The sequence below is a fragment of the Branchiostoma lanceolatum genome, chromosome 1 (assembly GCF_035083965.1).
Source record: "Branchiostoma lanceolatum isolate klBraLanc5 chromosome 1, klBraLanc5.hap2, whole genome shotgun sequence".
Taxonomy (NCBI): Eukaryota; Metazoa; Chordata; class Leptocardii; order Amphioxiformes; family Branchiostomatidae; genus Branchiostoma; species Branchiostoma lanceolatum.
Window position 1 is genome coordinate 39,156,793 of NC_089722.1, and position 27,320 is coordinate 39,184,112.

A 27,320-nucleotide genomic window follows, 5' to 3' on the forward strand; every position below is an offset into this window, starting at 1 on the left:
ACACGCTTCATTGTGAAACTTACTGTGATCCTGGGATTTACCATTTGTTGCATGTTGAATTGTTTTAATTGAGTTGAATATTCATCAGAGAACAGACTTATTCCGTTTTTTACGTTTATTGGAATTGGAAACACAATAATGTTAAACACAATGTTTCAGTTTGTAACTTTACATTTTTATGTACATGACAAATATGTACATATTCATCAAGGAATATTGATATCAAAACTCATGACTGTTTACTTTTAAAAACTCTAACAATTCAAGTGTTTCTCCGTACATTAAGTATGTTGCTGCACACATGATTTATTACAAGTTAGAAAGCTCTCCTCTACACATACATTATGCTAGATAGGTAAATTTACTATTCAGAAAAAAATATAAGGCTTTTGAACAAAATATCATAGGTGAAACATTAAATATCGTGTCCTTGAACCCTCAGATAAGCCAAAGAGGACTGACTGCAGTACAAGATATGATGGTGTAAAGTAATTTTTACATTTTACAGAAGTACTTCCTGTGAGTTTGAATGCAGTGTACATAGCATTATTAGATACATGCTATGCATTATTAGATACATGCGATGCACAGTAACTGTTGTGATGGCCATTGAAATTAAACAATGAATGACATATTCAGAACAAGGCCGCACAAACACATGACATCAAGTCTTATGCAGTAGTGATAAAAGACTGGCTTGATGACAAATGTGAATTTGATAAATGAATGAATGGCCCCAACCAAATTATGGCTATTGCCTTGTTTGATATGAATGTGACTCTTTTGTTTTACCATAGAAAACCATGCTGCTTTAGGTATACCTGTACCCAATACTTTGTTACATACTGGTGGAAATATTTTGCAAAGATATACTATTGGAGATATACAAATGTAGTCTCTAGTCTGCTATTAAAGAATGTTGATACATTCACATTTTCCTTTCTATGACTGATTTATAAAGTTAGCTATCAAATCACAGTAGAGACTGAAAATATAATTTCTTTAAATCGGTATTACATATAAATGAGAGCATATAGGCCATTACTGAACCAATCTCAAAATTTGTAAAAAGTTTGGGACATAAAAACTAGAATGTATAAATAAGTGTAACTCTCTTCCAAGAGAATGGTTGCAATCAGCAAAAAAAAAAGATGGGAAGACATTATTTTAGTATGAATCTTAAATTTCATTCTCCATGCCAAGGAATTAACCTATTTGTCAAGGCCATTTTCTGTAGTTACCGTAGGCTTCCACTGATTGGTTGCTTGCTTAATTATAAAGTAATTAGTTAGGGAGACAGCCGTAAATACAGAGGATGGTACCCAGGCTATATTTGTTCTACAGTACAAACCAAGCACCACCACGCATTTTTCAAAACATCTTTACAAAGGAGGTTGTATCCCCCATCCAGATTGAGACATTCAACTGCCACTACCAGTTAAGTCAACACTGGACACTTTGAACTTGGGAAACTCTGGGAATTCTCTGAATCTCAAATCATCCTTTATTATAGTAAAAGACAAATAAAAACAAATAAACATGTACCACAATATATTTTACGTTACGAAACATGCTCTTTTACATGACATGCAAATTATAAGTTTACATCCTGTAAAAGATTTAAATATGTGCCTTGAAACATAAAAGGAAAACAATTTTCCAATTTCTAAGTGACCAGTGTTGCTTGACTTTCACACATTCAGTTTCTTTCTCCAACTTCCTATTCACCACTCGGAAACTTTTGAATTTAATTAATCATATCTCTGTTATCACTTATAGTATAATGTAGCAATGAAGGGCAATGTATCTTTTGAATCTAATTAATCATATCTCTGTTATCACTTATAGTATTATGTAGCAATGAAGGGCAATGTATCATACTTTATTTCTCATGACCCTACATTCAAAGCTTGAACACCAGAGTTGGCAATGTGAGTGCATCTCAAAACATAAGTGGACAAATTCTGCCAACAGATTTCAGCAGTCTTCCACAACCATCAACATAAGTAGTCCTGATGCACAACCATTGAATGTATGATCATACTAAATCGGGTAAAACCTTAAAGGGGAAAAAAAGCCTTCCAATGATATGTTATACAATGCAATTGATAAAGTAATATAGCAGAGATATGATCGATCAACTCAAGTTGTATAACATTTTGCTCTGTGCCTTTCCTCAAACTTTCTGTTCAACTCTGTTCACTTGTCCGTTTCCATTAGATTCCTCCGCACCTTTCTGTGCGTTGTTGTTGTTGTTTTGATCCTCCAGCGCTCTCTGGTGCTGACTGATCCACAGTTCAGCGTACAACCCGCCCTCCGTGTTCAACAGTTCCTGGTGGGGACCCTGTTCCACCACCCTCCCGTCCTTCAGCACGAGGATCTCGTCGGCGTCGACGACCGTGGACAGTCGATGTGCGATGAAGATGGACGTTCGGCCCTTTGTCACGCTTTGCAGGGCAGTCATGATGGCCTGTATGGTGGCAGACAAAACGTATTGTAATGCAGGAATTTTCAGCTCCATTTTTACCTTTGCCGAGAACGTTATGCATAGGGTAGCGTTTGTGTGTATGTGTGTAACTGACCAGCATAACTCAAGAATGCTTGGATGGATTGTATTGATACTTGGTATGTTGGTAGGCCTTGATAAGACCTGAAAATGGTTAGATTTTGGGCCCTCCAGCGGCTTGTTACCGTACTGCAGCGGAACTTTATGTTTTGATATCTCGTGTTCTGGACATGCTGTGGAACTGATATTTGAGTGGTAGATAGCTCATTTTAAAATTAAAAAAAAAAATTTAAGGCCATGCTAATTTGATTATACAGATGACATCCTCTGGGAACCCCAAAACTGATGCAAGCGTACGAATAAAAAATATTTTGGCATGAAGAAAAAAGTTGTCTTCATTATGATATCTTTGTGGTCAGGAAGGTTGAACAAATAATCATAACTAACAGAGTTTAGTGAATTATAGATTCTTCATTTTCACTTCTTCACATCTTTTTAGCCTTTAAAATTGATTTTGGCATTCTACAACATTAGCACCATTTTCCAATGGTACTCCATTTTCCAATATATTTTTATTTTTCATTTCATGGTAAACAATGTATACAGTGTGGTCAAAAAATATAGTGTGTAAAAACAGACGAAAATTGATGTGCTTGAGAATACCATCCATCATGTTCTTCGAAACATATGCTGGGTGGTCTCTTCAGCTGATCATGAATAGGGCAGATTTCCAAGGGAGTCTTCCAGATACCAACAGAATACAAACTTAGGAGGTCATAAATGATACATTTGTACAAGAGAAATAAAAATCACTTGAATGTACAAACAAAGCCACATGTAATTAGATGGATCCTTAGATTTCTGCTACATGCCCACTGTGTAGGACTGTGTGTATGACTGCATGAATGTTCAAGTTGGCAAGGCTGTGTCTGGCTGACCAGTACCCCTGAGACCAAAGCTCTTAATGACCTATCTTGAAGAATGTATGATCATCAATCTGTCTTTCAGACAACGTCCTGTTGTGAAACATATACAAACACGAAGTCAACACAGTATGCTAGACAAGACATGGACCGAATGCAGGATAGAGAGGAATGTGTGTTAACAAGAAAACCTTCTTACCACAACAAAAAGGTTCCTGTCCCTGGTGCTGAAATAACAGTTATTTAACCTTTCCCCTTCCATTGAAGTTTTTTGTCACCAAGCCTGACATTGGTTATGGGCTAAGGCAGCATTAAGAAGGTTAAAACACACCTGTTCAGTGATGGAGTCTAGCGAGGACGTGGCCTCGTCATAAACGATGATTGGTGGATCCTTCAGTATCGTCCTGGCGATCGCCACACGCTGCTTCTCTCCTCCTGATTGGGTAGAAACAAGATTGCGTTACATAAACATGTCTTTCACTGGTTGTGACAAGAACAGATATGGTCCCCAGGAAATTCCTCTTTAAAAAGCACAATAAACAGTGGACCGCAGGTTAACATCCTAATTTCATCATAAATATCATTCAGAAAAAAACATGACATTAGGAAACATGATAGACAGCTTTATTACACAACTAGTTTTTAGGATACTACATGTACATCTGAAATAACATAAAGCCACTGTTAATGACAATTCATCTGTAAGCATTTTTTAGATCATTATCAAAACACTAACTTTTCATGATTTTTAATGTAGACAATATTGTGTCACAGCACTAAATAACCCTAATCTGACTGTATGGGGTCTGTCCGAGCTTATATTGTGAAAAGTCGGACACACTGATCGTGATGAAGTCTAGCAAACAACTCACTTTATTCAAAACGAGAGAACGGGATCGGCTGTTCGATGTTCTCAACGGCCGGTCCCTTTAGATATAACGACTACGCACTGTGGAATCCTATTGTAATCCACCACTGGCCCTCGTTACAATATACGGTAAATGCATTTAAGTTCCCGTGGTTTTGCGCTAAGGAGAAAATGGAGTGTTCGCGGTGGTTTTAAGTTCGCAGCAGCACTATAGTCACATACTGCTACAGTATCGGACAAAAATATCCGCGGTGGTTTTATGTTCGCGGTGAAACGGTCACCACGAAGGTCGCGAACATAAAACCACCGCGCACATTTCTGCAGTTACAGTACCATACCTGACAGCTTGAGGCCCCTCTCCCCCACCTGTGTGTCGTACCCCTGGGGCATCCTTACAATGCTACTGTGCAGCTCTGCCATCTGAGCAGCAGTAAACACATCATCGGCGGACGCCTGGATGTTCCCATACTGTAGGTTGTAGAAGATGGTGTTGTGGAACAGCACACAGTCCTGAGGAAAGACTTGTGGTTGAGTGACAGCGTCCTAAAACATTTCTATGACACTCAACAAAAAGGATATTTCCGTACTGTATACATACATTGAATATACCGAAGTGGAGCGAAGTTACAAAAATGTGAAAATCGAATCATTTTAATCCAATTTACCTCATAAAAAAGCTATTCTTTCATTGACTTTTAGAATAACAGATGCTATGTTAAGTATATACAAGTTCAATGTATTTGCGGGAAGTTTCCCTGTACATTAAATAGTGCTTCCTCATGGGTACATTTAGCATTCAGTCAGTAAAAAACATGCAGTCGGGAAAGCGACAACAGCTGGGATTCAAAATTTTTCCCCTTTTTGATTGTGATCCAACCCTCCACTGGGTCATACAATCAATCAATCAATCAATCATTCAATCGATCAATACCTTTACACCCTACCTGTGTCTCCTCAGACTGTCCACTGTGATGTCCCTAATATCCTAACACTGTGATCAGAGTTCCCATTGGTCACACAGTCAATCAATCTGTCAATCAATCAATCAATCAATCACTTGACACCCTACCTGTGGCACCACTCCGATGTGTCTCCTCAGACTGTCCACTGTGATATCCCTGATGTCCTGACCCCCACTGTACATCTGACCTCCCATTGGGTCACACAATCAATCAATCAATCAATCAATCAATCAATCACTTGACACCCTACCTGTGGTACCACCCCGATGTGTCTCCTCAGACTGTCCACTGTGATGTCCCTGATGTCCTGACCCCCACTGTACATCTGACCTCCCATTGGGTCACACAATCAATCAATCAATCAATCACTTGACACCCTACCTGTGGCACCACTCCAATGTGTCTCCTCAGACTGTCCACTGTGATATCCCTGATGTCCTGACCCCCACTGTACATCTGACCTCCCATTGGGTCACACAATCAATCAATCAATCAATCAATCACTTGACACCCTACCTGTGGTACCACCCCGATGTGTCTCCTCAGACTGTCCACTGTGATGTCCCTGATGTCCTGACCCCCACTGTACATCTGACCTCCCATTGGGTCACACAATCAATCAATCAATCAATCAATCACTTGACACCCTACCTGTGGTACCACCCCGATGTGTCTCCTCAGACTGTCCACTGTGATGTCCCTGATGTCCTGACCCCCCACCGTGATCCGACCTCCCATGGGGTCGTAGAACCTGTACAGTAGTCTCACGATCGTGGACTTCCTGAAGTAGACAGATAAGAGGTGATTGGAAAAAAGATCCCAGTGAAGTAGAAGTAGTAGTTACTGTTTAGAACTGTAGTAGACTGGTTCATTCATATCCCAACAACATCATACTCCTGGCAAGGCTGAATTGCGAGGCTCGCTTACAATTATAGCACAAGTCGATAAAAAGAATTAGTCATACATTTGAAATTATTTCGTAAACGACATATCAAAAATTTGTCGAAAATTCTGGCGAATCCAATTTCTTCAGTTGAGAACAGTTTAACTTTTTTCCATAATCACTATGTACTGTAGATGCATTCAAGTTTGTGTGGTTTTTATTCGCTATGGCGAAAATGGAGTGTTTGTGGTGGTTTTAAGTTTGCTGACGTGCTATTGTCACATTCTGCTACAGTATTGGACAAAAATGTTCGCAGTGGTTTCAAGTTCACGGTGAAGCGGTCGCCGAGAAAACCACAAACATAAAACCACCGCGAACATGTCTGCATTTACAGTATACACCATTTAGCAGACTCACCCTGATCCACTGCCTCCAACGATGGCGATCTTCTTCCCGGTAGGAACCTCAAAACTCAGGCCCTTCAGGATCTCCTGTCCCTTCTGGTACTCAAAGAACACGTCCTCAAACCTGATGGTGGCTTCTGTAGGGGACAGCTGTAGTGCTGGGGCCTGGATCTTAGACTAGACATGCAGGAAAAGGAAAGGAATGTTGAAATTTTCACAGTAGTTTAACATTTGAGGACAGTCACTGACCTTTTTGCCACGATTGCGAGCACTTCATTTTCTTTCTACGGTAAAATGAAAACCCTGCAAACTCAAATCCATTCACAGTAAGTTAAAGATGTAAGACTGGGTCAGGTTTTGACAGCATTGGTTTAACGTTCGAGTTGACCTCTTTATTTGCCACAATTGCAAGCACTTCATTTCCTTTCTACGGTAAAATCAAAACCCTGCAAAGTTTAACTCAAATCCATTTACAGTAATTTATAGATGTAAGACTGGGTCAGGTTTTGACCTCATTGGTTTAATGTTGGAGGTGACCTCTTTGCCACGATTGCGAGCACAATTTTCTTTCTTCTGTAGAATTAAAACCCTGCAAACTCAAATCCATTCACAGTAAGTTATAGAATATAAGACTGGGTCAGGTTTTGACAGCATTGGTTTAACGCTCGAGATGAGCCCTTTGCCACGATTGCGAGCACTTCATTTTCTTTCTACCGTAAAATGAAAACCCTGCAAACTCAAATTCATTCACAGTAATTTATAGATGTAAGACTGGGTCAGGTTTTGACAGCATTAGTTTAACGTTTAAGGTGACCTCTTTGCCATGATTGCGAGCACTCCATTTTCTTTCTACGGTAAAATTAAAACCCTGCAAACTCAAATCCATTTACAGTAAGTTGTAGATGTAAGATTGGGTCAGGTACTTTTTTGTGAACTTCTTTTGACATGTTCGGAAGTTGATCAAAAACAGTGGAGATAATGATAAGACTGTACAACAGGGCATTTTCTTTTAAAAGTGATATGGCGGCATTGCAAGGAAGTGGAGCGACCGAATTGGGGGGGGGGGGATACAGTGGATGTCGCCCATATAATCAAATCAACATAGCTTCATGGCTATTGTGAATGACTAAATAATCATAAGTCACCCACTAGAGATAGAAAGAGGCCGTTATAAAGACCTGTCAGTTCAGGAGAGACTGTGCAAATATTGTACAACAGATGCTGTGGAAGATGAAATACATTTCATTTGTAACTGCCCTCATTATGGGAATGAAAGAAACAAGCTTTTTGAAACAACCAAAACAATATTCCCAAGCTTTCACCATCTAGAAGACCTCCAAGAAACTATGTTCCTACTAAAATCCCAAAACCCACTAATCATTAAAAACGTGGGACTTTCCATCAGCCACTGCCTACAAAGAAGTCAAACCCTCCAGTAATGTTGTATGTAGAAACATTACCTAGATACATAGAATAGACACTCGTTACCATAGTAATTGTTACCTTACTACTGTTTGTACCCTTGCAATTAGCCTACGGGCATGAATTTGCAAATAAAAAGATGGTATTAATAAAAAAGAAAAAAAAGAAAAAAAAAGAGCAAAGAATAGTTTTCTTCATTTTTTTTCTGTTATTACAATGCGCAATTGTATTACTTATAATGCATTTAGCCCGGAAGGGTATGAACATGCAATAAACATGAATGAATTAATAATCTAACCCACTGCTAACCTTGATGTTGGTATCCAGGCTGAGTAGACTGAACATGGTCTGCATGTCAATGAGAGACTGCCGAACCTCCCGGTACACCGAGCCCAGGAAGTTTAGCGGGAGGGAGAGTTGGAACAAGAGGCCATTTACCATCACCAGGTCCCCTACTGTCATGGTGCCTGGTGAGGGAAAATAGACAATTTAGTCTTTGTGTTTCATTCACAATCTTCATTACAACTAATTTATGGTTCCTGAGAGCCCAGGAAGTTGAGCGGTAGAGAGAGTTGGAACAAGAGGCCATTTACCATCACCAGGTCCCCTACTGTCATGGTGCCTGGTGAGGGAAAATAGACAATTTAGTCTTTGTGTTTCATTCACATTCTTCATTACAACTAATTTATGGTTCCTGAGAGCCCAGGAAGTTATTAAGCTTAATAAGCGGGAGTGATACAGTTGGAACAAGAAGCCATTTACCATCAGAAGGTCCCCTACTGTCATGGTGCCTGGTGAGGGAAAATAAACAATTCAATCTTTGTGTTTCCTTCACATTCTTCATTACTTAAGACACAAGACTACTTTAATGTCCCAGAGAGCCCAGAAAGTTGAGCGGGAGGGAGAGCTATTTACCATCACCAGGTCCCCTACTGTCATGGTTTGTTTGTTTGTTTGTTTGTTTGTTTGTTTGTTTGTCTGAACCTCTCTTTATTCATGAGAAGTTTAAATTGGCCTTCAAAATACAGATTAGTAATACATAATCAAAGTCCTAATAAATCTACAAACAAAACAACCATTCATTCTTGAAATCTAAAGGTTATGTAGTAACCTTATTAGAATTGACTACTGATTGTTAGCTATTTATTTATTTCCTCAACTTTGTGGAAATCATAAGTACATGTAGAACAGTGTTTGGTTCAGGGCCTACACAATAGTCCTCTTCGACAAGGACAATTCCCTTGCTTTAAACAACTTCAACATGAAAACTTGGGTAGTAAAGACTGTGTCCTACAACCGTCTTGAAAACACCAGTCCTACTCCATGTACTTTGAAGAGTTTGGAGCTGGTAGCAAAGTCATTAAAAAATCTGCCCACACATCTATGTCATTAGGGTGACTGTTAATTGCTTTCCTGTGCTTTTGTGAAAAGCCTGATGGAATTAAAGTCCATACACCTTTCTACAACCAGGTTAAAGAAGCCTACTTCATGTACTTTGAAGAGTTTGGAACTGGGATCACACTCATCTATCTGCTGACAGCAGTTCTCACCATGATCACTGAAAATATCTACCCAATATACATTTACGTCATTAGGATGTCTGTTAATACTTTCCTGTACCTTTTTCGTAAAGCCTGATGGAAAGTCCCCACACCTTTCTACAACCAGGCTGAAGAAGCCTGCTTCATGTACTTTGAAGAGTTTGGAACTGGGTCACCACTGTCATCTGTTAGCTGACAGCAGTTTTCTTCATGTCATTGATCATGAATCTGCCCATTTATCTATATCATCAGTGTGATCTGTTAATTGATTTCCTGTGACGGAAAGCCCACACACCTTTCTGCCCCTTCAAGATGGCATGGACTGAAAGGATGACCAAAAAAGGCAACATCCAACCTGCAATGAGGCTCACGAGTCATGACGCAACTTCAGCTCTGACGCACTCCAGGCCCACACAGAACTGACAGCCTTCTCGACAAGCTGCGTCTGCCTCCTGCCTTCTGGTCGCTAACGGCACCACAGACATCCACTGCTCATCAGCCATCTCACATCCGGCTGAAGTCCGTCCCTCAGGCTGTGTTTGACCAGAATCAGCTCCACCATATTCAACAACAGCTCTGTCCTTCCCTTGCAGAACTGACAGCCTTCTTGATTAGGTGCGGCTACACTCTGCCTCCTGCCTTCTTCTGATCACCCCCTGTCTGACGGTCCACTGCTCATCAGTCATCTCACATCCCGCTGAAGTCCGTCCCTCAGGCTGCCTCTGACCAGAATCAGCTCCACCATGGTCAACAACAGCTTTGTCCTTCTCTCACAGAACTGACAGCCTTCTTGATTAGGTGCAGCTACACTCTGCCTCCTGCCTTCTTCTGATCACCACCTGTCTGACAGTCCACTGCTCATCAGTCATCTCACATCCCGCTGAAGTCCGTCCCTCAAGCTGCCTCTGACCAGAATCAGCTCCACCATGTTCAACAACAGCTCTGTCCTTCCGGTGGAGTTTAACAAGACGTCAGTTCACGAGTTTCCTGGGTGGCTCCTCTGTGTCCTGTGGTACTTGCAGAACACAGCCTTGCCCTACAACCATGCTGAGGAAGCCTGCTCCATGTACTTAATAAAGTCTGGCGCTGCGATCACTGTCATCTTTTGGCTGGCAGCTGTTTTCATCATCATCACCAATGCTGCTGTGCTCTGGGGAATCATCGGAAACCGAGAACTCCACAACCCTTTCTTCTTCTACATGGCAAACCTTACCTCGGCGGACATCCTTGCAGGTACTGCTCTTCTGTGCTTTTCTACAGTAAACCAGTTGGGAGTGACCAGTCTGATGGGAGTGACCAGAATGAACATTGCAACTGTAGTGTTTAGTAGTCAGGTTCTGTCTTCGTCAGCTCTAGCGCTTCAGTCAATTAACTCCTATGTTGCTGTAAGGTATCCCACATACTTCCACAACCATACTGACACTGCTAAACGTAATGCAGGTGTAGCTATTGTCTCTACATGGCTGGTGCTGTCCTTGTTTGGTCTTACACCCAGTATGGGCTGGAACTGTCTGAATATGCCCACACCAAACTGTTCTTCCTTCTACCCCACTGCCTACTTCGTTCTCGGTAGCGCAATAACCCTACTCCTGGCTTGCACGTCATTGTTTACAACTATAAGTGCATTTATTGCTCTGAAACAACGCCAAAAGAACAGGTTTAGGCAACCAGCAGGGGCCCAGCCACTTCAAGGCAACAATCCCACACAAAACAGGACTCACAATCTGGCACAAAATGAGGCAGAAAGAAAATGCCAGAAAAGTCTGAACAAGATAAAGACAGTACTGATCCATGTGGTGATTGCATTTATCTTCTGGCTTCTACCTCTAATCCTCATCCCATTATGTCGCAATATAAAGAACTGCCCACTTCCTACTGGACCACGTGGGATGGTCGTGTTAATGACTTTGAACTCAGCAATCAACCCGATTGTAAGTATCATCCGCACCTCAGACTTGAGGAAGGGAATCTGGCAAAACATGACAGCTATCTATCGGATACTACATGTAACTGCACTTGTCACCATGATACGCGGCAACCGGGACAATCCACAGGATGGACAACGTGTGCCGCCAAATACCGCAAACCTGCAGGGAGGAGCTGTACAAAACACACCGGCAGATCAGCCCACCATAGCACACAGCAATACCCCTGTCAACCTGGTCATGGGAGGAGCTGTACAAAACACACCGGCAGATCAGCACACCATAGCACACAGCAATACCCCTGTCAACCTGGCCATGGGAGGAGCTGTACAAAACACACCGGCAGATCAACCCACCATAGCACACAGCAATACCCCTGTCAACCTGGCCATGGGAGGAGCTGTACAAAACACACCGGCAGATCAACCCACCATAGCACACAGCAATACCCCTGTCAACCTGGCCATGGGAGGAGCTGTACAAAACACACCAGCAGATCAACCCACCATAGCACACAGCAATACCTCTGTCAACCTGGCCATGGGAGGAGCTGTACAAAACACACCAGCAGATCAGCCCACTGCAGAACACAGCAATGCCCCTGTCATGGGAGAGCCACAAACTGTTTCACCCCGAGTGATGAGTACTGAAAATTTTGTCATGGTAGAACTTGGCTATATATAACCGAACACAGAGCAACAGAGAGAACAGAGGACAAATTTTGTCCTTTGTTCTCCTGTGTTGCTGTTCTCTTTTAGTGTTCAGTCGGCGCATTTATACCATGGGAATATTTTCAGTGTTCATCACTTGGGATGAAACAGTTTGTGGCCCTCCCATGGCCAGGATGACAGGGGTATTGCTGTGTGCTATAGTGGACTGATCTGCAGGTGTGTTTTGTACAGCTTTGACGCATGACCTTCATGGAGAACAATGGTATGTTTGCTTAGTATGATACATAAATCATTATAGGTCTTCTAAATGGACAAAGAGTTTTGAAAATGTTTCAGTTCTGAATTGAATCTAGAACTGCTGGTTGTAGTAATGCTGTAAAATGCGCCGTACAGGTATATGACGTAACAAGAATCTCACAGCTTTGTGAAATACTCATTATATGATTGATGTATATAATAATTGTGAAAATGATTTTGTTTGCATTATATTATCTAAACTGTAGCCACGTTCATGAGAACTGTTTCTGCTGTAAATATTTCATTTTTTTCACATGGAATTGTAAGATTTTTAGTGTAGTACTACACAGCTGCTCTGTACAAGTAAGAGAACTACATGTAATTACGTCATGTCAGAATTTAATAACACAGCTGCTCTGTACAAGTAAGAGAACTACATGTAATTACGTCATGTCAGAATTTAATAACACAGCTGCTCTGTACAAGTAAGAGAACTACATGTAATTACGTCATGTCAGAATTTAATAACACAGCTACTCTGTACAAGTAAGAGAACTACATGTAATTACGTCATGTCAGAATTTAATAACACAGCTGCTCTGTACAAGTAAGAGAACTACATGTAATTACGTCATGTCAGAATTTTGAGGAATTGAATTCAAAATCTTTCACAAGAAAATGTCAAATATATTGTGCACGATTATCTGTCTGATGTGTCAGGCAATATAAAAGATGCCTGACATGTTTAATTGTTCTAGAACAATAGATGACGTCATGTTGTAGGTTAACTAAGGTCAGAGCACAACGACCTCTAGGGTATCAAGCACCAGGTCACCATGTTACCAACCTGAGTGCAATACGCACTGGAAAGCTATAAAAGTGAGAACCTCATGTACTTGTGTCATTTAGTCTGTACACTTGAAGAAGCTGTCACGCGAAACCGGTCGTGGTACTAGACTGAATAAAAGTCCTACACAGGAACTATGCGGCTTCAGATGTCTTACTGAGGGACGACTGTGGTGTGAAAGATGTCGGTTAGCTTGAGGAATGAATCCACTCTACTATATAAGGCAATATAAAAGATGTTTGGATTATTCTAATCATGAAATAAAAAGCTTGAAGCACTGACTTCTTATAGCACTTGGATCTGTGTCTTGGACTTTCATGCCCTAAATACTTGTACTACTGTCACTGACTAGCATGATATATGATATATACTGTAACAGTATATATCATATATCATGCTAGTCAGTGCAAGAGCAGGGCTCAGAGATTTGCAAGTAAAAATAATATGAACTATTACAATTTTGCAAGTTGAAAATACCGGTGGATCTTGTAAGCACATATTCGGTTGCACAGTTGCGCCGCGCAAAATAGTGACAAAGTGACTGTTGCTAGAGAAGAAATTAGTCTCTGACTACTAAACAATAAAGGATACATATTAAGTAAATCTGTATGTTTAGTCTTCTAATAATGCTATAAAAAGTGCTATGTCAGGCTGAGTATGTACATTGTACATAATTATTATGTACAGCAAAAGCAGTTACATGACATTGTACATACCGACCATAAAATTACAAGACAGTTAATTTTCCAAATATTAAAAAATATTTCGAGCCCTGAAGACCCATTGTTTCTTTTGTGCTTGTGTTCGCAGTTTACATTTACCGTATAGTTATAGCAGTATAACTATAAGATTACATGTATGTTGAAAAGTCACAAGATATGCATAATTATGCATATTGTACATGTACATAAATGTGGTCAATCAATAAGGTCCTTACAAAGTTAGAGTTTTTATTCAGTGACTGGCACCAACCAGATGACACTATTCTACCAGTTGAACTACATGGACATCCCTAAAAGTAAAAATTAAGTCCCAAATTAACATAATTTGCACTTCATTATGTACATCTCTGTCTAAGCTACCTGCATAGTACTAAATATCATGGAAATCTGTCGTTCCTTTGTTCAGAACAACTATTCTCCTTAGAAGATTTTCACAATAACGTCACTGCAGTTCCAGAGCAAGCTGCTAGGGGGCCCAAACCTACACCATGTTCTTACACAACACAAGCTACCTGCCACCAAAAAATCAAGACCGTAGCACGTCCAGGTCAAAAGATACAAAAACGGAAGTTCTACTGCAGTACCAAGGTCACATACCAGGGGATCCAAAATCGACCTTGAATTTCAGCTTCACAACACCTGCCCACATACCAAATATCATATGTGTAATAATCCATCAAGAGGTTCTTGAGTTATACTGACTACAGTAGTCCGGAAACACAAACACACAGACACACCCAAAACTTTATCTCCATTTTACATGGCGATAACAATACACAACACAAGAAAGGCTCCCTACCTGCCATGATGCCCTGGCTGGCCAGTACCATGATCCCAGCCAACGCAGTGCTGAAGATGGCGTTCTGTCCGAAGTTGAGAAGGGCCAAACTCGTGCTGGTCTTCAGAGACGCCACCTCATACTGAGCCAGCAGTTTGTCGTAACGGTCAGCCTCAAACGTCTCGTTGTTGAAGTACTGAAAAGAAACAAATTTGTTTACATGGATTATGCCTATATAAATTAATGTGGCGGACATGTTTTTTATTACATTTGTGACAAAATAAAGGTCGAAAAGTAGGGACTCTCTTCTCTTTTGCTTGTTTTTCTTTTAGATTTCAAAAGGATTCAACAACTAGCCAAGAGCTAAGTATTTGAGTCGAATGTGCTACTTACACTTCAGGTTTGTTATGTTAGTTTAGCGATCACAGGGTCTTTTTATGAATATGAATTGGTATTGAATTTTTCTATTTCTTTGAGTTGAATGTGTGATAGTTGTGTGCCCATTTGTTAGAAATAGAACGCTAGCAACCCCAAAAAACACCCCTCCCAATGAAATGGTATGGCTACCCTGCGACGTCACAAAATCAAGATGGCGGCCACCACACATGCCAACGGATCCAACAAAGGTTTTGCTATGCAAACCTGTAAAATAATACAGTTTAACGCTGTAAAACTGAAATGCATCAGGACAACATCATCATTCAGGGCTCGAAATAGTGGGTGCATGTGCACCTGTGCGCACCCAAAATTAGAGCTGTGCACCTAATTTTTGACTGTGGTTGCACCGGTGCACCTAGATATTTTTGTAAGCTATAGGATAAAGGCTCTATTGTACACTTAGTATACAGAATAGTCTTGAAATGTAAGTATCAGAGATAGCAATATAAACTTTTGTTGTACTTTATTTGATGTATCACATGTTTTAAATCTTAAGGTTAGCTGTAGAATTACAGATTGAAGTTCTTAAGAGCGTTAAACTTTGTAATTATGTTTTGCTGACATTCAACTTTATTCTATGTGGTGCACCCAAAATGTTTTCTGTGCACCTAATTTTTTGGGTTGGGTGCACCAGTGCACCTATTTCCAAAAACGAATTTCGAGCCCTGTCATTAGTAAATCATACAGAAGATATACATTGTACAAGCACAAGTATATGAAGAAACGTAACAACTAAATACAATGTATGTACTACACTTTCTTACATCAACTGTAAACAGAGTATGAAATTCAGGAAGTCTGTTTTGAATTTCATCACTAAGATGTCAGATTCAAAATTCTATGTCTCTTGTCAGCGGTTGACCAAAAAAAGGACACACACCAAGACAAACAAACAAACACACAAACCAAAAACAATACCTCCATTTTCAAAGAGGCAACAATGATACACTGACTTGAAGCTGACTCAAGTTACCTTAACAGTTTCGTAGTTGATGAGAGAGTCGATGGCCATGTTGCCCGCTTGGTTGTCTGCTCGATTCATCTGTACGCGGAATTTCGTCCTCCAGGCCGTGATGCCCAGGGTAAAAGCAGCGTAGCCACCGATACATCCTAGCGTCACCGCAGCAAACTGGACACCGCACTTGTACCACTGAGAACACGGGAAATCACATTACATACAATCATATTCATTAGCTAATTTAAAGGTGAAAATGTTTGTCAACTTTTAAGAATTATGACAAAGGTATTCTACTAAAACCTGATACGGGGGTATGTCAAACTACATGTAAACCTAATATGCCCCAATGTTGCAATTGAAGCAGTCAACATTGAAGGTGAGCATCACAGGTACAGATTCGTAACCCCTGCTTCTCCTACTGGGTCAGTGAAGTCATGCTTGTCTCGAGCATTGATGTTTCTGACCTAGGGTGAAGAGATGCTGCTACAGTAACAATTACAAGTAGTTCAGTGCTTAGATGAGTGGCCCCCTACGGCCTTGCACTGAGCGAGTTCATGAAAGAAAACAAGAGCTTTTAAAAAAAGCTGGCGTTTCGGCTACGTTTATAAGTGTGAATTGTCTTTTCCCTTTACTTGAAGTAAAATCTGCCAGAGGAAGTCACTCAAGGGCTGTTCAGTCTATAAGAAAAATTGTCATTTTGGGAAATGAGTACTGTTTTAATAGAGAAAGGCAGATTGGGGAAAGCAATTTTGAAGTTACGTCACTTAACTTAAGTGCTTTTGAAAAAGCTGGTCTTGGCCTACAACTTGTGCTTATTTGTAAAATGTATAATAGGCTCATTATAAAAGCTATCAATGTAATTATGTACATGGCACGCAATAAAACATAAAATTTGAAAAAGCACCATTGAATCATCAGCACTATGGTAATTAAGTGAAATAGAAGTTCATAACAGCTAAGGTTCTATCTAAAATGACTACCAAATGTCAAACAAATCAACAGCTACCTCATCCGTATTATTCTGGTTTCCGCATTTACAACATTTCTTCCTTATTTTCCTGGGTAATTTTGCTAAAATTCATGAAAATTCCCATAGTTTTGTGCCGAGGGGCGCCACTTTCCACGTCCGTGTTGTCTGAATGAAGTCGATACTGAACAATGGAGCATTTGCTACTGTAACAAAGAATCGCTGTTTTGCAAACAACATCAAGAGCCTCTGTTTACATCGGGGATAGAAGTTTAGTGGCAAGTGTTTTGCAAGAATCATCTTACCGCGCATAGGAGCCGCTGCACGGTATTTTCCATTACAATGAACAGAAAAATTCGAATGCCGGGTTTGGAATCTATGAAGTCCTGTTCATAAGACAAAGGCCTTGTATATATTAAATGAATATTTAAAAATAACAAATATAAAATATTTCTTTATTTATTAATGAAAAAAATGATATTCATAAATATGATATTGATAGATTAATATAATATCAATATATATTTTTGATATTCAATATCTAAAAAGAAAAAAAAAATTCATGCACGGACACGAACCCGGATCTTCTGGGTCCGAAGTGCTTCGCGTTGCCAGATCGGCCAAGCTGCGGTACGTATTTACATACTTTGGACGTAATGCTATAACCTCACTATATGGTATCATTTATGCCGATTTTTGCTCGTTTTCTTGACGAAATCATTTTTTTTCTTCTGCAATCTTGTGGAATAGATGTAATATGGTCATTTTTCAGGATATCAAAGTCCGAAACCACAATGCAATGATATTTCCGAACAGTTGTAGCAGTTACATGCGGTCGCCGTCCTGTGTCACATGCAAATCTAGCGTGCCTGCCTTTTCGTGCTCTCTTGCCATATAAGGCAACGGCTATACAAGGATTTGAGAACGTATTGCCATATAAGGTCTTATTGTGTGTGACACAGTGTTGAACCAAGCTTCCCTGCTTCCCTGGTCCTTGCTTGAAGGTAAAAGCCAGGACAATGCGTTCCGGCGCGCATGCGCCGAAACGCAAAAAATGTAGTGGCAATACTAGACTGGTAATGATGGAACTTTGAGATCTTGTTTACAGCTATTGCTTTGTTTGTTCTGAATGGTAAACTGCTTTTAGGCATAACACACCAGTTTTGTACAGTAACTATAAGCTGTGTAAGACCAGACTGTAAGGCTTGATCCACAGACACAGGGATGGACCCCTATTCTTTTTGATAAATGTGGTGGGTTCTTAAACATGGTCGAGGTGTGGCTCTCCTCAAACATGGGACCTATGGCTTTACATCTCATCCAAGCCTCACTGAAGATAGGTGCTCATTTTCGCCTGATTTGTGTGAGAAAATAGGTGTAAAGTGCTTTTCCAAGAGCACAACATTGGGGCTTGCTAGGGGTTCTAACCCAGAGGCGTTAAATTCAACAACCCTAACCAAAAGCTGGAGTCGACCCTAGGATCAAACTCGGGCCCCAGAATTTGATCCAGATGGCGAAGCAGTGGGGTTGCGTTTACCACTTGCGCCACGGGGACATGCATAGTGCTAACAACACCTTATGACACAACTCTTACTTACCAAAATGCCTGTGACAAGTGAAACTTCTAAAATGGTTGGCACTACATTGAACACTAGAGCAGACAGCACAAAGTTGATTCCTCTGAAAGGAACAAAAACAACACACAATCAGTCTCAAGCAAAGCAAAAACAATGTTATCTAGTTTTACATTTTTTAAAGTATTTTCAATACATTCATAACTTGAATGATGAATATACATAGCACTAGTTAACAAAGCTCTTAACACACAACTAGATATTTACCTAGCACCATTTTGGCAGTCTGTACAATGCCTTCCTCATCAGTGCAATACTGACAACATCTCATGGTTGTGTATAAAGAATCTTTTAACCATCAAATTACCAACCAGATAAAACTATGACAAGTAGATTTAAGGATATACATTTAATATTTTGTACTGTAAGTAGTTCACAACCATTGTCGTAAATTATTTCTACGGAAAACATTCAAGGCATTGTTTTTCCTGTAGACCACTTGTAAAGAGGCAGAAACAATTGCTCTGCATGTAATGGCACCAAAGAGTAGAAGGAAGGACTTTTTTCTGTAGAATAACAGATTGATACACATTCAAGCAGCAATACATATATGTCATTGTCCTAAGTAAGCAGCTCACCGAGTCCCCCTGTCAATTGCCTTGGAAAGTGCACCCGTCTGCCTGGAGAGGTGGAAGCTGAGGTCCAGCTTGTGGAGGTGCAGGAAGACGTTCCTGGCGACGCGGCGGATGGAACTCTGCGCCACCTTTGCAAAAATCGCGTTTCTCAGCTCGTTGAATCCAGCTGCTCCAGCCCTGGCCAGTCCATCTGTGTGTTGTATTCATGTCATCAAAAAAATCTTTTTGAAGCAATGTTGATTCTCAATTTCCACCACAAAATTGGACTCACCCAAACTTTCAACTGTCCAACTCAGTCTTTGTCAAGGACTGCGCAATCCACCGCTTTTGACTGGGATTGGATAGTCGAGAATTTGGGTGAGTCCAATTAACTTTTGTGATGGAAAATGATTTCTTTCACTTTCCAGGCTATCATATTAATAATTACATGTATTTTCAGAGGATAGGGCCAAAGCAATATTGCTTATGATGGCCCTCTTCTCTTAAATACACATCCGTAAGAATAATAAAATCAAATTAACAATGAAGGATCAATAACGTCATGTGAAAAGAAACAAAGAGCTGAACATAAACAGTGAAACGTACAGCTGGCGTACAAAAAAAGGCAACAAAATTCAATAAAGCGATATGTCTGCAAAATAACGTTGAAAACAACACTAAATATAGATTTGGTACAGGCTAATGAATACATAAACAATGGAAAACAATGATGGCCCACCTCAGCACATGTACTAGTAGCTACTAACATGTGGCAGCCATATTGATGATCATGTTACAATCATACACAATAAATCTTTTGTATTAAAAGATAGCAGAGGTCAAACTTGAAGCACAATTCTTGAGACGAAGTGTAATGTTTTTTGATAGCTGATAGTGCAATGTGGTGGCACCACGACTCTAATTTTACCCAATACTCTTCTCGATAAGCTTGTTGGGTTCTTTTTTTTTACGTGCAGAGGTTTAAAGGTGCCCTAAGCAATATTAGGGCACTAAAAGCCACGTATTCAAAATCAATTTTTTTTCTGATTTCTATCCATAGTAAGTTTAGATAACACTATCAAATCGCATATCGACCATCATGGAGCAAAAATGCAATGTGTTGTGGGAACTCATTGAAAATAAGAGCACTTGGAGGCCAGCCATCATTTCTAATCTTCCGAACATGCATGATTCTGACCGATAAGTCCCGAGCGCTTCCGAAGAAATAATCACGTGGTCATGGCTCAATGTGCTCGGGCATTGTGACGTCACGCGGCCGGAAGTTACCGAAAATTGTCGGCAGAAAACGGTTACGGCTGGATTCTGGGCTGATTTTTGGGGGGACCCAATAAATAAAATACTCCTTTTGTGGCTTACTTCTGTGCTATTTTTAAATGGGCAAAGTATGAAATAATGATGAAAATGTGCTAATATGGGGAAGTAAATGTCAATTTCAACTTCACCAAACAGAACTGTTTTGCCCAGAATACATTGTATTTTATTTTTATCCCCTGAAATCATTTAGGGCACCTTTAACTTACATCCAATGACAAGTGCTGTTGCGAATGTGATGATGGTGTTGGCAGGGTTATCCAGGTTGAACAGTGCAGGCTGGTTGAGGTAGTCTACAGCATACTTAAAGATGAAGGGAACTTGGACCATCAGCAGCTGTGAACAGAACAATGTGGTGCAATACTTAATATGGATGCAAGGAGGAGCTGCCATACATACAAAGAGACACAAAAAACAACATATTTTCCTTTCTCCTGTTTAGTGAGGAATAATATCAATTCCTTGGCTCACTCATACAAGTATACGAAATGAGAAATTATAACAATTTTCTTGGCTTCCATGAGTACAAGGAAGGAAATATTATACAATATTCAGGTCCTACCTTGGCCACTACAAGTACAGTAAATGCAGAAATGTTCGCGGTGGATTTATGTTCGGGGTTTTCACGGCGACCGTTTCACCGCGAACTTAAAACCACCGCAAACATTTTGTCCAATACTGTAGCAGTATGTGACTATGTGACAGATTGACGGACGAACCACATGTGACTATAATACTGCCGTGAACTTAAAACCACCAAGAACACTCCATTTTTCCCTTAGCGCGAAATAGAAACCATGCAAACTTAAATGCATTTACAGCATACTGTCAGAAGGAAATACGATACAAATTTTCAGGTTCCTACCTTGGCTCCTACAAGAAGCCCCAGTGCCACCACTACCCTCGTCTTAATGTCCGTCTTTCCCTTTGGCCAGACATATCGCATCATGTTCCTGACTATCTGCATACCGGCGACCCTGTCCTCGGGAACACCCTTTACACCGATGGGTATAGAAGAGTCCCCCCCACTCCCGTGAACTGAACAATCTCTTTTGGGCAGCTTGTTCGGTTTCTGCAGTAAGAATGGATATAAAATCACACATTGTTAAGAAAAATCTATGTTGAGAGAGAAATGCTACCATGTTGCAACATTTTGGAGTTGGATTTTATTGGAAATTGTAACAACGCAATACACGTGGGACACAGGCAGCTATTGCTGATGTCGTGACCCACACACATAATGAACCCGTTTTTTACACCTGGGTGGAGTGGGGAAAGTCCTGTAAAGTGCCTTTTTCCCAAGTACACAAGATCGGTGGCGTCAGGGGATTCGAACCCGGGACCCCTGTGTTCCGAGTCGAAAATCCTGCAGTTACGCCACGCGACCCCACGACATTTGAAGTAGGGCTGTCCCCAGGACCCGTCCTTCTGTCCCAGGGCAGAAATTTGCTTCTTGGGGTGGAAAAAAAAGTCACCCTGTCCATCCAAAAAATTTTAACTTCATGACATGAAATTGATGAAAATGTATTTTTGTGAGCTTAAAATGCAATTTAAAATTCAAAGCTGGAGACAGCCCTGATTTGAAGAAAATGTCATCCCTTAAGACTTAAATTGTCAAATTATCTATGGTTCAGTTATCTATATTTCAAAACCTTTTTTTGTTTACAAGAAAATAGCTCTTCCTACAGTGTTGTACAGATAACACACCGATCTTCTGACATAGTGTTTACAGACATCCCATCACCATTCAAGTCTAGTGTAAATCAGGAAAAGAAAACAGTGGTGCCAAAGCATTTGCACAAATCTTATGAAATTCTATGCTATGCTAATTCGCACGAATCTTATGTGACACAATTCTTTTTATCCAAACCGGCCAACTGCTGCTTGGATCATGTGACAAAGCGGGATTTTCAACATGGCATCGTCGAGATGCGGAGAAGACGATGTGACGCGCCGAAATGAAGCAAAAGAATGGTCAGGCAATTTAATACGTCCTCGGGACGGTATGCCGGTTCAATGCTTTAGAATCAAAATATCGTGGGAAGAAACACTAATAAACATGCCGCCCCCCAACGCCGGTTTGCATAAAAACTATGTGTTTCCATAACATTTGTGCGTATTCACATAGTGATTCGTGCATTTTTCATAAGATTCATATGTTTCCAATAAAATTTGTGCATATTCACACACATAGTGGTTCGTGCGTTTTTCATAAGATTTGTGCATTTTTGCATTGTTATTCGTGCATTTTCATAAAATTCATACGAATCTCATAAAATTCGTGCAAATGCTTTGGCACCCCTGGAAAAGTTCAGTGTCTACTTAAAAAAAAAAGACATAAAACACAACTTTGGTGTGTATGTCATGTGCTGTACATAAAACAGTCTGTGCTTTGCCATGGCTGCATGGTAGACAACCCTGCAAGACAGGAGATCTTTATAATTAGGAGGACAGAAAAGACTGGCACCGAGGAGGGTACACCGTGTTTCACCTGCACCTTTGATGTCGCCTGTGTTGTCATTCGCTTTCCCGCCATGCCTACTCCGTTTGCAGCCTTAAGAATGGAACAGAAAAGGAAACAAACTTAGTGACAAGTAGAGCTGTGTATCGGTACACAGTACCGGGTACAATCAATTAGGTATAGGTCCAAAATACCTGAACCCTGGTGTACCGCGTGTACTAATCAGTTCAAGCCTGACTCAGGGGATCGCCACTTTGACAGATAAAATTACTATGAAATTACACTAAAGCAGTGCACTAAAGCCACATCTAATATGATCTATACTATACTCCAGCACATAAAACACATTTGCAAGGCTGGAGTCAAATTTTCATCAGTGTTTTCATAAAAATAATACCTAGCACAATCAAATATTATGTTGTTACCAGTTCAAACATGCTTTTATCCTTATTGAAAATCTACCACTTTCTGAACAAGCAGTTTAGGTACAGGTTCAGGTCCGGACCTAGGCCTGTACCTAAACTCGTGTACCTGTACCTGTACCTAAAATTTGTTTAGGTACAGCTCTAGTGACAAGTACGTCAAATGGTCATAATCATCTCATTGACATAACCAGTTTGTATTCAAAAGGTTATGCTTTAATTTGCTTTGGCTCAGGCCCAAGAGGAGTCATATATAATGGGTTATTTTCTTTCTTTTTCTACTTTTTCTCCTTTTTGTAGTTTTATTTTGCAATGGATACTACTAGTACTACTACCTTTAACAGGATCATCCTCAGTAAGTAGGGGTTAGAGTTGACACTTGGCACTAATGACAGGAACATGAGTTGTTATTTACGAAGATTATCAAAGCCTTTAAGGTATGCCCTGATTGACACCTAATAAATCTAATCCTGTCAATGGTGGAAGAAAAAGTCTTATTGACAGGAACATTGAGAAAAAATTCTTTTTAAGAGGAATATCCTGTCAATAGTCTTATTTGGAACATTCTGTCCTTAGAGAAAAATTATTGGGAAATTTGTGTGGGGAATTCTTATTGACAGGAACATCCTGTCTTATTAACATCCTGTCAATAGTGGGTAAAGTCTTATTGACAGGATGTTTCCTCAGCCAATTTTCATATCTAACATTTCTACTCACCTGCTGTGCCCTGGGCAGGTGTGCTGTAGACTTCCATGTAGGGAAAAATCGCCAAGCAGATGGCTTGCCATGGTGCTGATGCTGTATACGAAACAGGTGATGAAAACAACTTTTGTCAGAAGAAAGTGTGAAGGGCTTAACAACGTACATACATATCATAAGAGTAGATGCAACATAACTTGGCATAAGGACATGTTTATTCGCCTATATGGATGACGTCCGCATTCGTATCAATTTTCGTCTGTTTGCAAAGAAAACCATACTACTGTAAATGGTACAAGGCAGCTGCAACATGAGCAAATAGGGTATGCCTAAACACCTCACCCGACCTCATCCGACCGCACTCGACCTCATCTGAGTCTAAAATGCAGTGCATACGGGGCAGGGACATTATTTGACGTTCTGGATACGTTAAATATGCAATTATAAATGCAAAACAAGCAGCAAACTTGAAGTATTTTCCCGTTTTTATAGGTAACAGGAGGTCAAGACGGCCGGCGCAATGAATACACACTACGTGCGTGTATTCAAGGCTGAAAAACACTTTGTGTACAGTTATTGTGTACAGATACTGTGTACAGTTATTGTGTACAGTTGCTATGAGTGGTTTGTGATGAAAATGTAATTAGTACCCACCGTCTATTCTTCCTGTCGGACAAAAATAAATAAAAAAGGTATGAAGAACTTCCCCATGCAGACCCCACCAGTGGCATGATCCAATATGGCGGCCAGAAATCTTCTATCTTGGAAACGAGCAGAGTAACTTATAAAAACTGGTAAATACTTAAAGTGTTTGCTGCTTGTTTTGCATTCATTATTGCATATTCAACGTATCTAGAACGTCAAATAATGTCCCTACCCCGTATACGCTGCATTTTAGACTCGGATGAGGTCGGGTGAGGTCGGATGAGGTCGGGTGAGGTGTTTAGGCATACCGGAGCAAATATATGCTGTGAATTGCCAAAAATATACAGAAAAAGGATACTAATGTCGCAGAATGCCAAAGTTTAATTCCAAAAATCAAAATCAAATGTCAAAGAAGCAGATGTGAAAGAACAAAAATGAAGATCTATTATTCAGTATACCATGTGTTTAGTCTAGAGTCTAGATTTCATAATAAACTACGCACAAAAAGTTCGGAAACTTAACTTTGGTCGATCATATTTCCGTTATTTTTTTACCGATTTCAATGTATTACATATCATTTAAAAGCTTTTTCGATTTCCTTTCCCATGATGCCAAACGTATTGTGATTGCGAGTTCATGAAACGAGCATTAGGCCTGCTAAAGTGAGTGGGTCGAAGAAATAAAGTGCCCAGATTACCATACTATAGTCAAACATGCTATTCCGTACATATTCTTCTGTTGATATTGACTTCTGTACGAGGGTATTGTGAAAAATCAACAAGAATAAACGAGACATATTCATGAAAGCTAAGTTTATTCTTTATCAAAACCAACAATCTGTGTCTTAGTAACGGGTTAGCAAGGAGTCTTAGTAACGGGTGGCCCAGCCACGCGCTCACTACAGCACGGCACCTCCTTCTCATACTCGTCACCAGTCGCGCAATGCGATGCTGTGGTACAGCGTCCCATTCCTCCACCAGCAGTCGTCATAGGTCAGCTAGCGTTGTTCTCTCGGTCACTCTTGCACGGACAGCTCGCCCAAGCTGATCCCATAGATGTTCGATGGGGTCCAGGTCCGGGCTCTTAGAGGGCCACTCCATCCTCTCTACACCTGTATGCTGGAGATGGTCTGCGATTATCCCTCCCCGGTGTGGGCGGGCGTTATCATCTTGCAGCAAGGCAGTCGGCCCCATGTTATGGAGGAAAGGGATGGCCACCGCATCAAGCACTGTGTCACGATATCTTTCTGCATTGAGGGTTCCTGGTACAATGACAAGTCTTGTCTTTCCCCTGGAGGTAATGCCTCCCCATACCATGACGCTGACACCACCAAATGCTGTGGTGTAAACAATTGGATCGATGTGCTAAAAATAACCTTGGATTTTCTGTGTGCTAGAAATAACCTTGGATGGTCTGTGTTCTAGGGATAACCTTAGAACCCGGGGAAACAATATATTGAATCATCATCCGCACCCATACCGATAGGATGTCACAGCGCGCGTATGACACCAACAGGGAATTTTGGGCACTTTTTCTCTGTGACCCACTCACGTTATTAGTCCTGGTACTTGTTCCGTGGGTTTTCAATCACAATAAGTTTGGTATCATAGAAAAGGGAATTACATAAGCTTTATGATGATATACAATGCATTAAAATCGGTAAAAATACAACGGAGATATGATCAACCAAAGTTAAGTTTCCGAACTTTTTGTGCGTAGTTTACAAATGTAAAGGCAACTTTTTCTTTGCCAAACTTTTTTTTTTGCACACTCGCATCAGTATAGAGGTTCCCAGAGGATGTCATATAACATGGCTGAAGTATTAATGACTTCATCAGAAGAGAGCGGACCACAATCATCACATGGGCTTTAAGTGAATATGTTGAGATATTAGACGCTGGACAATATGGAGCCCACTCAGAAGTTTAGCACTACATGTACTAAGGTATGGGGAGGGGGCTCTAGGCAAGATCGTGGATGCATACAAGCATAACTCTGTGCGCTGAAATTGACACACAGATCACTGCCCTATACCTCACAAACCAGGGAAGCTCTACAGGTCATATGGATCAGCAGACATGGGAATTTGGCATCGGTGTGCAGACGACAGACAGACCCGGCTTTCCAAAATTATCCCGCCCCTCCCCCTCTTTCAAACCTCCCCATTAAATCACCGACCTGTGCTCTGAAAACCTGGGCAGTTTTGCGTCCTAGAAAGGGGCCTCTCCATCCTGCTAGTGAACCGAAGCGTTGACTTCTCTGTGCGATGTCGCTGATCTTAAATTTCGGCCCGAAACAACAGACGAACTTGGAGGACACAAGAATCGCCGCCATCTTGGATGTAAAATGTGAGGGTACGCAAGGTCATTGACCTGAATATATCCTTCCGCATTCATTCATATCAGAGTTTATATGCTCATAAACTCATATCTAATAGCTAAATGATAAATTTTTAAAAATATGTTTTAATGTTCAAACCCAAAAAAGGTAGAAAACAAATAATATGAGCAGAATACGTGTA

At 40.5% G+C, this 27,320-nt stretch overlaps 1 protein-coding gene across 3 annotated transcripts; it reads right to left on the reverse strand.

Moving 5' to 3' along the window:
• Window positions 1–97: 97 nt before the first annotated feature.
• LOC136422484 (iron-sulfur clusters transporter ABCB7, mitochondrial-like) lies at window positions 98–27,151 on the reverse strand. 3 transcript variants are annotated; one of them, XM_066410265.1, is made up of 15 exons: window positions 26,978–27,151; window positions 24,173–24,253; window positions 23,070–23,126; window positions 21,438–21,644; window positions 20,782–20,908; window positions 19,265–19,451; window positions 18,651–18,732; window positions 16,101–16,277; window positions 14,711–14,885; window positions 8,278–8,435; window positions 6,560–6,723; window positions 5,911–6,040; window positions 4,636–4,807; window positions 3,761–3,864; window positions 98–2,470 (listed from the first exon to the last, which is right to left on the reverse strand). In XM_066410265.1, exons 1-15 carry the CDS (start codon window positions 27,131–27,133, stop codon window positions 2,177–2,179), a joined length of 2,271 nt encoding a protein of 756 aa, XP_066266362.1. In that variant the 5' UTR covers window positions 27,134–27,151; the 3' UTR covers window positions 98–2,176. The 3 variants fall into 3 exon arrangements, with proteins under 3 accessions (XP_066266362.1, XP_066266355.1, XP_066266370.1); XM_066410258.1 differs by having other exon boundaries at window positions 23,064–23,126; XM_066410273.1 differs by lacking the exon at window positions 23,070–23,126.
• Between the last annotated feature and the right edge of the window lie 169 nt (window positions 27,152–27,320).

Bases quoted from the DNA above. Each gene is read 5' to 3' on its own strand.
- LOC136422484 (XM_066410258.1), bottom strand. From the start codon at position 27,133: ATGGCGGCGATTCTTGTGTCCTCCAAGTTCGTCTGTTGTTTCGGGCCG. The intron at 19,452-20,781 runs GTAAGTTAAAGG...TACAACACACAG, and splicing joins AACAGCACTTGTCATTGGAT to ATGGACTGGCCAGGGCTGGA. The intron at 2,471-3,760 runs GTGTGTTTTAAC...GCCACCATACAG, and splicing joins TAGACTCCATCACTGAACAG to GCCATCATGACTGCCCTGCA.